The sequence below is a fragment of the Lepidochelys kempii genome, chromosome 6, assembly GCF_965140285.1.
Source record: "Lepidochelys kempii isolate rLepKem1 chromosome 6, rLepKem1.hap1, whole genome shotgun sequence".
NCBI classification, from domain to species: Eukaryota; Metazoa; Chordata; order Testudines; family Cheloniidae; genus Lepidochelys; species Lepidochelys kempii.
In genome coordinates this window covers 83,825,628-83,838,815 of record NC_136385.1, presented here as the reverse complement: position 1 = coordinate 83,838,815, position 13,188 = coordinate 83,825,628, and the positions used below count along the sequence as shown (strand labels likewise).

Below are 13,188 nucleotides of genomic sequence, written 5' to 3'. Positions count from 1 at the left end.
CAACAAGGTGACAAAATAAGGCAAAGCAGAAGGGATGCGGCTGGTGATGAAAAACAGTGCAGGAATTTGAAGGTGGTGACCAGAAGCTTGGATATTGTTGACAGTGATGGAGACAAAGTGAATTGGAGAGGACTTGGGAGGGAAGATATGGAGTTCAATTTTAGGGATGTTAAATTAGAACTGAAGATGAGACATCAAAGAGAAGATAAAAGTGAAAAGTGTAAAGCAAAGAGAATAAAGAAGAGGACAAATTCCTGGGGATATCCAGAGGGAAAGGAGAAGGAAAACCCATTGAAATAGATATTGAAAAAATGGTCAGAGAGGTAGGAAGAAAACTAGGAGAGGAGAGTATTTTGCAAACCCTGTGGAAGAAAAGATGTCAAGAAGGAAGATGATCAACAGTGCTGAAAAGATCAGGCAGGTCAAGGAGGATGGACAAAATGAAGAGCCTGAGATCTGAGCTGGAAGAGGTCATTAGAGATCCTATTGTGATTGGTTTCAGTAGACTGGAGAGGATTGAAGCTTGTTTGGAAATTGGAGGAGGATTAATAACAGCCATTGTAAATGACTATTCAATGAGTTTAGAGGTGAAGGGAAGGAAGGAAATGAGATCAAAGTAAGGTTTTGGGAAAGTTCAGAGTATACTTGTAAAGTGAGAGGAAGGAGTCAAAGGACAGTAAGAAGCATAGGTTCCCCCTATTAACTAAAAATCCCAGCACCTGGGTGTTTCTCATAAACTTTCTAATCAGATAGCTGGATCAACTGGAACTAGTCAATTTTGCGATATGTCCAATACTTTAGCCAGGTACTTTCAAAGATACCTATTTTAGATATTCTAATACACTTGATATTTTAGCAGCTAAGCATAAATAAAAAATAATTTGTCTTAGTAGTTTGCTACCTCTCTTTGATTTTTAAAGGATGCTGATGATGGTATTACTTCTTTTGCTGCTTTATTTGTGTTGGAGAAGAGATAGAATATGGAAGATAAATCCTGTTGTCTAACTCTCTTGGCTCTTATACTCTGGGTACACTAAGTCTTATTGGTCAATCACTTTTCAAAATAAGATGCATGTTGTAAAATATTGATAAGATAAATATGTCCAGCTTGCGATAAATTATTTGAAACTGCCGTAGCTTTCATTATTTACTTTTTAAAAACCTCTTCAACATTCTATCTGCGACAGATGCCTGTAACATACCATACCCATCCCATTATTTTAAACATATTGGTCTTCAAAATCTCTGTGTGTATATTAATACCTATCAGGTTTACTATAGTCTCTCCCATTCCTGCACAGACATCTTCTAGCGTCACAGTGTTGGTAACGCTGCAGAAGATCTTGATACGCATTCTCCTCGAGTTCCCAGGATGCATCTCTGTAAATATTGCAGACATGGATTAAAAAACATTTTAGTGCTATAATTTTAGCTTTATGTACTGAAATAACTTTATTTTCCTTTGCCACGCATTAAAATTGGAGCTCCCAGAGCATGTAAATATGATTGATAATAATGGCATAATTTGAGATAATGCAACCATTTAGCAGTGTAATAACAATAAGATAACAGGAGAGAAAGGACCTATTTGGATAAACAGTCCATCTTTATGCAAGATTGTCCTCTGAACTAAATCCATAAGTGTTTTATATAGTTTGACAACTCTAGAGAAAATATCTGAATGTTTTCTTGATAAGATGTTGGAATAATCTATCAACCTTAAAGTTGGAACCTTTTGTTCCCAATGTCTATATTTTCCTTTCTGGGTTTATGTGGAAGAAATTCAGACACTATAGCAATAAGCAGCAGTAAAAAATAATAAAATAGATTAATCCATATACCCTAGGAAATCATCCTTAGGCATTACAAATACTTTTTCTCAATTCTGGAAGTAGAACTGACAATGTTTGTAGTAGTACTCTTAAGGGTTAATTAAGGGAGGAAGGGAGGAAAAAGAAAGATGAAGAAGAGAGAAGTCCTGAGCAGATCCTAGAGAAAGAAATGAAGACAGCTAGGACTTGACTACAGTAGAAGCTCAGAGTTATGAGCACTTCAGGAATGGGGGTTGTTCATAACTCTGAAATGTTTTTAGCTCTGAACAATATGCTATAGTTGTTCTTTCAAAGTTTACAACTGAATATTGACTTAATACAGCTTTGAAACTTTACTATGCAGAAGAAAATGCTGATTTTAACCATCTTAATTTAAAAGAAACAAGCACAGAAACGGTTTCCTTACCTTGTCAAATCATTTTTTTTAAACTCTCCCCCGCCTTTTTTTTTTTTTTAGTAGTTCATGTTTAACACAGTACTGTACTGTATTTGGTTTGTTTTTGTTTTGGTCTCGGCTGCTGCCTGATTGTGTACTTCCAGTTCCAAATGTGGTGTATGGTTGACTGGTCCGTTCGTAACTTTGGTGTTCAGACCTCTGAGGTTCTACTGTATAAAGGGGGTGATAGCACACGTTGGCCAGACAAAGAAAGTGAAGAAAATACAGTGTGGAGAGGATGAGAGAGCAGTTGCTGGGAAATGCACCTGCTTTCCCATATTAAATTAAACTGTCCATAATTTAAAAATACTCTGGCCATATTTAAAAATGAACTGCCCATATTTAAAAATACTAGAATTTTTAAAAATTCTAATACATTGCATTTATATATATAGAATATTATCTCTAAAATGTAGATTAGTAGTAATATATCTCTATCCTACTCTACACATTTGCAGCTTCTCTTAATTTAGTATTCTGCAAATCTGAGGAACGTTCTGAAAAGAAGCAAATTGCACCTAACACAAAAATAAACTGCTCTCATTGCTAGTAGATACCCAGGAAATCCCAATGATAATTCAATTTTTAGTTATATTGCATAAACAAGTACATGGTTTTGGATTTATCATCCTACTTAGAGTTCTATATAGAATATGGATTATTTGTGAAATTATTGTTAGTTACTTACTTTTCTGGAATGTGTATTCCCATTCTCAACATTTCATTCTGAAATTTGTCTTTATTATTGCACACTGTGCACCTAAAGAAAAATACCCCAGCACTCAGAGCTTGATACTGTATCAGAAAACAGAAGAGAAAATTAATTGAACTATTCACATTTACTCTGTTTCCATCCTTTTGTATCCAATAAGTTCATGGTACCCTGAAGATGGGCATTATACTCATGGATTCTTTTCTGGCACTGACTTGTTCAGTGCAAGGATCATCTTAGATTTATCACTTAGAAGCTAAAGGTGGCCCATTCTATCTTTTCACAAGGGAAATTGCTGACCCAGGGGCTGGGCTTGTAAGATCATCTCCAGGAGGAAAGCATGTGCTTTCCTTTCAATGACCTCCCGTCTCCCGCCCCCCAATTCACTCCGCATCTGAAGAGATTCCTACACCCATGTCGAGCCATGAGAATGAAGGAACAGAAGTAACTAAGGTCACATCACCCTTTTATGATATAGGCTCTAAATGTTCAGGGCTGCAAGAGGGCATTTATGAAGTCCCAACAGACTTTCTTTCTGTAGAAGCTTCCTGAAGACAACCTGAAGTGTGAAGATCTCAAAGAACATCTTTAAAAAGGAATCTTCCCAATCTTGCAGTCCCTAAGAGTGTATTTTAAAGTTGCTGGTCTGATAACATGGACAAACCAGTTAGTTTTTTCCCAGACCTATAATCAACAGAATCGCTAGATGAAGAAGTTAGTTATAGTCTTATATTTTTGATGTGGCTTTATTACATTTATTGAATATGAAAATAAGAATGTAAACATTAATTTGTTCTATTATTCTAAGTACAAAACAAAATGTTGTGAGCATCACAGAATAAAAGGTTGTCTTACCTGCAAGCAGTCTCTATGAAACCAAGCATTTTTACAGCAAGGACTTTTCAGTATATTGTACATTGGAAAGTGCTCAACAAATTCCAAGCATATTGTGCACTGTGAAGAGCCTCTAGATTCATCAGATGGAAGTTTCTGAACTGGCCGGTGCTCCCAACAATATGACCTTAAAGAGAAAATTAAAGCTCTGCTTAATGACACTAAACTTCAAAAACAATTAAACTATTGTTTTTAATACTAAAGAGAGTAACACTATAACCTGTATCATAACTGCAGACTTTACTAATTTTAATTTTTCACATATGTAGTTTAGAAATAAATCATTTTAGAACAGGTTAAAAAACATATATTCAATATGCAAAAATGTTCACAAACAAATTAATATAAAATAGCAAGAAAACGGATTCTCTGATTCCCAATCAGTTGTTCAAAAAGATTACTAAAAACACCAAAGGTTTTGTATTGGTCTAGCAAAGCATTTCTGGTCCTTAAAACAAAAGTGTCGCCTAATTAAAATAACAATACATTACTTTGGTGTTATCAGATTTTAATTTTTAAAATCTCTCAATAATTCCACAAAGCCCACACAACAGCCAAAGAAACTAAGATTTAATTGAGACTTTGAAAAAGCATGTGTTAGACTGAGAAAATATCAGTAATTTAAAGTGAGGTTCTACTCTAAAAATAAACTTTGGGTTTATATTTATTGTATCTCACTGGTTCCATATAAAACGTGTTCAGTTTACCAGTTAAATTATTCTTCATCCCCCATTGCCAACCCTGCAAACTCAACCTGGGATAAGAAGAATCAACTGTTCTTTTTATGCTCACACACTATCGGCAGGAGCCTGGATACAACTGAACAGTAGATGTAGTTTCAGTGCAACCAAGGGGAGGGGGCTTTTTGTTGTTGGGGCTTTTTTTGTGATGATGCATTGAAGGATAATTCCGCTTGACTTTCAGGTCCCAGGATGAAGTTGAAGGACTGGCAGTTAAAAAAAGAATATTTTTCATTTGTAAATTGAGCAAATTTGATCTGAAGTCAAACAACAAAAATGGAATCATTATTATAATTACTTTTCAGAGTTTAAACCTGATACTTAAGCTGAAGTCCAACTTCACAATTTTATGTAGAACATTAAAATGTGTGCTAATATTAAGAGTTAACATTTAGTTGCATCCTAAAAATACTGAAAAACTATTTCACAAATATTATATGTATGCTGTAGTAATGGCATGGCTATCAGATGATCCATTCGCTGCTTCTTGGTTCAGACAGGAGCATTTCATCCCCCTCGGGCCCAAGTGGAAAATGTGAGGAAAATTTAACCAGAAGACAATATACCTCAAAATATGATTCTCTAAACTGTAAGAAAAATGATAGATTTTCTTTCTTCTATTAAATAGATAATTAGGAGGCCATTTATAATGCCCACACCCGCTTCTTGTAGGAAAAAGAAGAGCAAGTGTATTTCAAAAAGAAGCACCTCTCATTCAGTAAGGAGTGTAATTATACCTGACAATAAAACACTTACCCAAAGTGTTCCATGAATTGGAAAATGCATTCCCTTTGAACCCCACAAGGGAAATGATAACTTCGTTTGCATTTGGGTGCTACACATCCAATCGAAGCACCTTTTTTCTTACAGATATTACATTTCTAAGAGAAAGTTTTAGAAATGAAAGCCCATTAAAACTTAAGTCCAATTAAAATTGCTGGAATTATAACATTAACAAAAGAAATCTGACATAAGGAGTATAGAAAAGGAAATGGCGCTATACTGAACTGTTCCAGAGGATAATCTAGCTAGACTGAATGCATCCGATGAAGTGAGCTGTAGCTCACGAAAGCTTATGCTCAAATAAATTTGTTAGTCTCTAAGGTGCCACAAGTACTCCTTTTCTTTTTGTGAATACAGACTAACACAGCTACTACTCTGAAACCTAGCTAGAATTGTAGTATTACTAATTTACTTCTGTTTTATGTACTTTTCAAAGACTTAAATAAACTCTGACAAATAAGTTGGCATTCCGTATTTTAATCATGGTATCCAAGGTTGGTGTACAAGTGCAGCCATTGTTAAAATATGTTAATTCTATCAATAAAAATATACAAACAGTTTGGGGCTCAACAGATGCTATAGAGGCAATCTGGATATTTTAGACAACCTGCTCTCTTAACTGGTTCCTGCTCAGCTATTCGAGTTAGACTTATCAAAAACATTAAATGTTTTTGTTTCATCCTGAAAATGTAAGGGTCTACCCACACCATCTGTTTTATAGTCCTTTGTGTTTTGTCCCAAAGACTCTAATTAATTTGACACCCAATCTGTTGGGCAGGTGAAAATGACATTTTCCTCATTGGGTTTTAATCACTGTCTCTTCTGTAACAAATATCAGCCAACTTCCATTGTCAATATTTACTATATATGTGTATACTGTGTGTGTGTGTATATATATACACACACACACACACACTTGCCAATATACACAATCATTTAAAAATAAGAATTCAGACTCTTGAAAGTAGGATATACCTCCCCATAAAATGAATCAAATATGACACATAGTACAGTACGTACTTATGAAAAATGCAACGGTCAATATTTCCCATTTGTAAAGAAAAATCATTCTTTAATTTAAAAAAAAAAATCTAAAGATTCATTACAAACCAGATTTGTTATTCAGTTTAAAGTGCAAAAATGATGAAACAAAGATTAACAGTGATAATACTGGAGCTTGATTCTTACCAGTTTTGCAGCTCTGTTTACTTCTTTCCTAATGTCTTTGATTAAAAACCCATAAACTCCTTCATCTTCTTCACCCCTCTGCCAAATTCCACTTGACATCAACTATAAATACAGTTAAAATTAGTAAGAAATTCCAATACACTAAACCATTTTTTAATCAACTTTAATGTCTAGGACTGGACTATAAGATCTGTTGGTATCAATATGGAAAACTCTAATAGACTGATTTAACAAAATGTTTAAGACAGTGATTCTTTTATTGCAGAGGCATAATAGTCTTTCCCTTCCTCCCAGCATACTGCTGCTAAGAAACTGCAGGAATCTATTTGACTAATTCCTAGGACCAAACTTAATATATTCTAGGGTCCAGGAGACAGTGGCTGCGGACGTTGCAGAACAAGCAACACTAATTTAGGAAAGTTTTAGAACACATGGATGTGCCCAGAATGAGAAAAGCAATCTTATCCTAGTCACTTTAAAAAAAAAACAAAACAAAAACCTTCAGCAATTGACTAGTCTAACTTCCACCTAAACAAGAAGAGCATTTTCACACACCGACTCACCAACCTAGCGAGGAGGGCTTTAAACTAGGTTCAAGGGATGCAGGTGACTAAAGCCCATATTTAAAAAGGTGACCTAAACAGAGGGCTACATATTGGGGGGAGAGGAGCGGCAGGGAATGGAAAATTATAGTAGGGTCATGGGAACAACAACAACAAGAGGGAAAACAGAGGGGAAATTTGCCTTAGATGTCTGTACAAAAATACAAGTAATATGGGGGACAAACAGGAAGAACTGGTAGTATTAGTCCATAAGCTAAATTATGACTTAATTCGCTTTAGAGAGACTTGATTGGATAAATCTCATGACTGTAATATTGGTATAGAGGGATACAGTTTTTCAGGGAACATGGACAGGGGAAAAAGGTAGGAGGTGCTGCATTATACATCAAAAATACGTACACTTGTTATGAGGTCCAGAAAAAGGCGAAAGGGAAGCTAGTTGAAAGTCTCTGTGTAAATAAAAGGGGGCCGGGGGAGGGAGAGGCCGGGGGAGGGAGAGAACAGGGGTGATACACAACCGATCTTCTCACCAAATCAGGAGGAAGTTGTGAATGAGGCATTTCTAAAACAAACAACAGAAATATTCAAAACACAAGACCTGGTAGTAATGGGGGACTTTAACTATGCAGACATCTCTTGGAAGGGTAATGCAGCAACGCCCAAAATGTCCAACAACTTCTTGAAATGTATTGATGACAATCTTTTGTTTCAGAAGTGGGAGGAAGTTACCAGGGGAGTCAGTCATTTTAGACTCGATTATAACAGGATTATGAATCTGAAAGTTGAAAGCAATTTGGGTAAAAGTGATCATGAAAAGCTAGGTTTCATTATTCTAAGGAAATGAAGGAGCATGAGTAGGGTGAGCAGATAGCATGTGTGAAAAATCAGGACCAGTGGGGGTAGGAAGAAATAGTTGCCTATATAAGACAAAGCCCCTAATATCGGGACATCTAGTCATTTTAAGCGTGAGCAAAAGAATAAGCACAATGGATTACAAAAAGGCAGACGAACTCAGAACTGGTAGTAAGGTCCCATGGGAAGAAGAGCTAAGGGAAAAAGGAATTCAGGAGAGCTGGCAGTTTCTCAAACAGACAATACTGAAGACACAACAAGCTAATCTGATGAGAAGGAAAAATAGAAGAATCAGAGGCCAATATGGCTCTTTAATCACCTGAACATCAAAAAAGAATCAGACCAAAAGTAGAAACATGGAGAAATTGCCAAGGATGAGTGCAAAAGATTAGCACAAGCATACAGGGACAGAATCAATAAGGGTAAGGCACAAAATGAATAACACCTAGCAGTGATCATAAAAGGCAATAAGAAGAGATTCTATGTAAACACATTAGAAGCAAAAGAAAGACAAAGGAAGGAGGGTTACTCACATTCTGCAAAAAGTAAAGGAGTACTTGTGGCACCTTAGAGACAAACAAATTTATTTGAGCGTAAGCTACAGCTCACTTCATCGGATGCATTCTGCAGTAACTGAGATACTTCAAGAATTGGAGATTTTGGGTAGCAGTGCCCATTTAGGCCGCACATGCAACCAAACTGCCCTCAGGTCCTTATCTACTGCAGAGTCTATGTCTAAACTCTGAAGTAGAGGAGACAGGGCTCGTAGTGGAGCACCCAAAGGGACACACATCTTGAAGAACTTGTTACTGCACAAGGTGAGTAACCCTCTCTTCTTCTTCGAGAAGTATCCCTATGGGGGCTCCACTTTAAGTTGCTGCAAAGCAGTGCCCCGTGTTGGGCGGATGGGGCTTCAGAGTTGGATTCTTTATGGATGATAATACAGTTAGTCCCAATAGCGCATCAGATGCTGAGTCTTGAGTGACTGCATAATGTTCTGTAAACATGTGAGCAGATGCCCAGCTTGCAGCTCTACAAATGTCTGTGATGAGAACATTGTTGAAGAAAGCTATAGAGGTCAAAAGTGATGTTGCAGAGTGTGTTCCAGTCCCTGGTGGGGGTTGAAAGTCTTGTTACTGACAGCAATAGTTAATACAATTGGAAATCCATTTTGAGAGTCTTTGTTTAGATATGGATAAGCATTTATATCTCCCCACAACTGAAAGGAATAGTCTAGGTGATTTTCTGAAGGGTTTTGTCCTTTCCAGGTAGTAGGCTCCTAATGTCTATTGTGTGGAACATTGCCTCCCTTTTATTCCTGTGTGGTTTGGGGAAGAACGATGGAAGATGAATAGGCTGATTCAAGTGGAAGGATGAAGGTATTTTAGGTACAAAATTGGGTGTGGTCTCAAAGTAACTTTATCTTTGAAGAAAACTGTAAAGGGGTGGGGGCTAATCCATGAGAGCTCTTATTTCCACCACTCTTATAGAATCATAGAATATCAGGGTTGGAAGGGACCCCAGAAGGTCATCTAGTCCAACCCCCTGCTCAAAGCAGGACCAGTTCCCAGTTAAATCATCCCAGCCAGGGCTTTGTCAAGCCTGACCTTAAAAACCTCTAAGGAAGGAGATTCTACCACCTCCCTAGGTAACGCATTCCAGTGTTTCACCACCCTCTTAGTGAAAAAGTTTTTCCTAATATCCAATCTAAACCTCCCCCACTGCAACTTGAGACCATTACTCCTCGTTCTGTCATCTGCTACCATTGAGAACAGTCTAGAGCCATCCTCTTTGGAACCCCCTTTCAGGTAGTTGAAAGCAGCTATCAAATCCCCCCTCATTCTTCTCTTCTGCAGGCTAAACAATCCCAGCTCCCTCAGCCTCTCCTCATAACTCATGTGTTCCAGTCCCCTAATCATTTTTGTTGCCCTTCACTGGACTCTCTCCAATTTATCCACATCCTTCTTGAATTGTGGGGCCCAAAACTGGACACAGTACTCCAGATGAGGCCTCACCAATGTCGAATAGAGGGGAATGATCACGTCCCTCGATCTGCTCGCTATGCCCCTACTTATACATCCCAAAATGCCATTGGCCTTCTTGGCAACAAGGGCACACTGCTGACTCATATCCAGCTTCTCGTCCACTGTCACCCCAGGTCATTTTCCGCAGAACTGCTGCCTAGCCATTCGGTCCCTAGTCTGTAGCTGTGCATTGGGTTCTTCCGTCCTAAGTGCAGGACCCTGCACTTATCCTTATTGAACCTCATCAGATTTCTTTTGGCCCAATCCTCCAATTTGTCTAGGTCTTTCTGTATCCTATCCCTCCCCTCCAGTGTATCTACCACTCCTCCCAGTTTAGTATCATCCGCAAATTTGCTGAGAGTGCAATCCACACCATCCTCCAGATCATTTATGAAGATATTGAACAAAACTGGCCCCAGGACCGACCCTTGGGGTACTCCACTTGATACCGGCTGCCAACTAGATATGGAGCCATTGATCACTACCCGTTGAGCCCGACAATCTAGCCAGCTTTCTACCCACCTTGTAGTGCATTCATCCAGCCCATACTTCCTTAACTTGCTGACAAGAATACTGTGGGAGACCGTGTCAAAAGCTTTGCTAAAGTCAAGAAACAATGCATCCACTGCTTTCCCTTCATCCACAGAACCAGTAATCTCATCATAAAAGGCGATTAGATTAGTCAGGCATGACCTTCCCTTGGTGAATCCATGCTGACTGTTCCTGATCACTTTCCTCCCATGTAAGTGCTTCAGGATTGATTCTTTGAGGACCTGCTCCATGATTTTTCCAGGGACTGAAGTGAGGCTGACTGGCCTGTAGTTCCCAGGATCCTCCTCCTTCCCTTTTTTAAAGATTGGCACTACATTAGCCTTTTTCCAGTCATCCGGGACTTCCCCGGTTCACCACGAGTTTTCAAAGATAATGGCCAATGGCTCTGCAATCACAGCCGCCAATTCCTTCAGCACTCTCGGATGCAACTCATCCGGCCCCATGGACTTGTGCACGCCCAGCTTTTCTAAATAGTCCCTAACCACCTCTATCTCCACAGAGGGCTGGCCATCTCTTCCGCATTTTGTGATGCCCAGCGCAGCAGTCTGGATCCACTCTTTGTGTGGATGTGATGGCCATGAGAAAGGCAGTCTTCACAGAGAGATGTATGAGTGAGCAGGTCACCATGGGCTCAAGTGGGGCACCAGTGAGGCATCTTAGAACTAAGTTAAGGTCCCAAGGTGGTGTAGCATCTCAAATTTATGGGTAGAGGTTCCAAATACTTCTAAGAAAACTTTTTGTTGTGCGATGCGTGAACACCTGTTGATCTTATCATGGAAGGCTGAAATTGCCATGAGATGTTCCCTCAGAGAACTTGATGATAGTCCTGATATTTTTAGTCCTAGGATATAGTCCAGCACCAACATCAAGGGAGAGAATATAGCTGTGATGTATATATTGTCACACCAGATTCAGAATCTCTTTAATTTCTGAAGGTAAGTAGAACGTATGGTGGTTTTTCTGCTATTTAACAATATCTTTTTCACGTCTTCAGAACAATTCATTCGACATCTTGGAACCATCAAAGAGCCATGATTTCACATAGAGAACTTCTAAATTTGCGTGGCAAATCTGGCCTGCATCCTGACACAGGAAGTGTGAAATCGGATGAAGAGTGATTGGTGGGCACATCGTCATTCATAAAAGGTAAGGGAATCATGTTTGTCTGGACCCATGTTGGGGATATCAAAATGATCATGGCCTTTTCTTCCTTTATTTTGTGTATTACTTTCGGTATTAATGGGAAAGAGGATAGGCGTATAGAAGGAAAAGGCATCCCCCAGAAATTGATGATCCAGTCCTGCTTTTGAGCAGAATTGTGGGCACTTGCTGTTTCTGGCCATGGCAGAAAGATCTATGCTTGGGAATCCTCAACGCCTGAATATTTTGTGTAGGACCATGGTATCTAGTTCCCACTCATGTTCTTGTGAGAATTTCCTGCTGAGCGTGTCCTGCTGTCATGTTGGAGCAAGACGGGGAGAGCATGTGCGGACCAAATGGGCACTGCTATCAAAAATATCTGATCCTAGGCGCAGGGATGCAGACACACTCAAGTGGAGCACCCATAGGGGCACTACTCGAAGACGATGTGTAGGTTCATACTTAGCAGGGAAGGAGCACTAATAACAGATGATATCAAGAAGGCTGAGGTGTTTAATGCCCATTTTGCATCAGTCTTCACTAAAAAGGTTAATGGTGATGAGATACTTAACCCAATTAATATTAACAACAACGAGGAAGGAACACAAGCCAGAATAGGAAAAGAAAAGGTTAAAGAATATTTAGAGAAGTTAGATGTAGCCAAGTTGGCTGGCCATGATGAAATGCACCCTAGGTACTTAAGGAACTAGCTGAAACAATCTTGGAACCATTAGCGATTATCTTGGAGAACTCATGGAGGATAGTTGAGGTCTCAGAGGACTTGAGAAAAGCAATCATAGTACCAATCTTTAAAAATGTGAACTAAGAGAACCTGGGGAATTCTAGACCAATCACAGCCTAACTTTGATATCTGGAAAGATATTGGAACAAATTATTAAACAATCAATAGGTAAGCACCTAGAGGATAATAGGGTTAAAATGAATAGCAAGCATGGATTTGTCAAGAAAAGATTATGCCAAATAAACCTAATTTTCTTCTTTGAGAGTGTTATTGGCCTAATGGATAGGGGAAGCAGTAGATGTGATTGATATATATATACAATGATTTTATTAAAGCTTTTTACACAGTGCCACATGACAAATAAGCCAATTGGGGAAATATGGTCTGGATTAAGCTTCTGTTAGGTAAATGCATAACTGACTGAAAGACCATACTCAAAGGATAGTTATCAATGAGTTATCAATGATTCGCTGTCAAACTGGGAAGGTATATCTAATGGAGTCCCACGGGGTCTGCTCTAGATCTGGTACTATTCAATATTTTAATTAATGACTTGGAATAATGGAGAGGAGAGAATGCTTATAAATTCTGTGAATGACACCAAGCTGGAAGCAGCTGCTAGCACTTGAGGATAGGTTTAGAATTCAAAATGACCGTGACCAACTGAAGAATTGGTCTGAAATCAACAAATGAAATTCAATAGAGAAAAGTGCAAAGTACTACCCTTAGA

The 13,188-nt window shown here is 38.5% G+C and overlaps 1 protein-coding gene across 6 annotated transcripts in view; it reads right to left on the bottom strand.

Annotated features, from left to right (window-relative positions):
• Positions 1–13,188, bottom strand: part of G2E3 (G2/M-phase specific E3 ubiquitin protein ligase) — a 56,835-nt gene that overhangs the window by 23,173 nt on the left and 20,474 nt on the right. For 3 of the 6 annotated variants that reach the window (XM_073348918.1, XM_073348919.1, XM_073348921.1), the window contains exons 5-9: positions 6,586–6,687; positions 5,371–5,495; positions 3,836–4,001; positions 2,957–3,063; positions 1,264–1,380 (exon numbers count right to left, since the gene is read on the bottom strand). In XM_073348918.1, coding sequence (XP_073205019.1) covers positions 1,264–1,380; positions 2,957–3,063; positions 3,836–4,001; positions 5,371–5,495; positions 6,586–6,687 — 617 coding nt within the window. Of the gene's footprint in view, positions 1–1,263; positions 1,381–2,956; positions 3,064–3,835; positions 4,002–5,370; positions 5,496–6,585; positions 6,688–7,547; positions 7,673–7,746; positions 7,924–13,188 lie in introns of those variants that run through there. The other 3 variants (XM_073348915.1, XM_073348917.1, XM_073348920.2) reach the window with 2 other exon arrangements.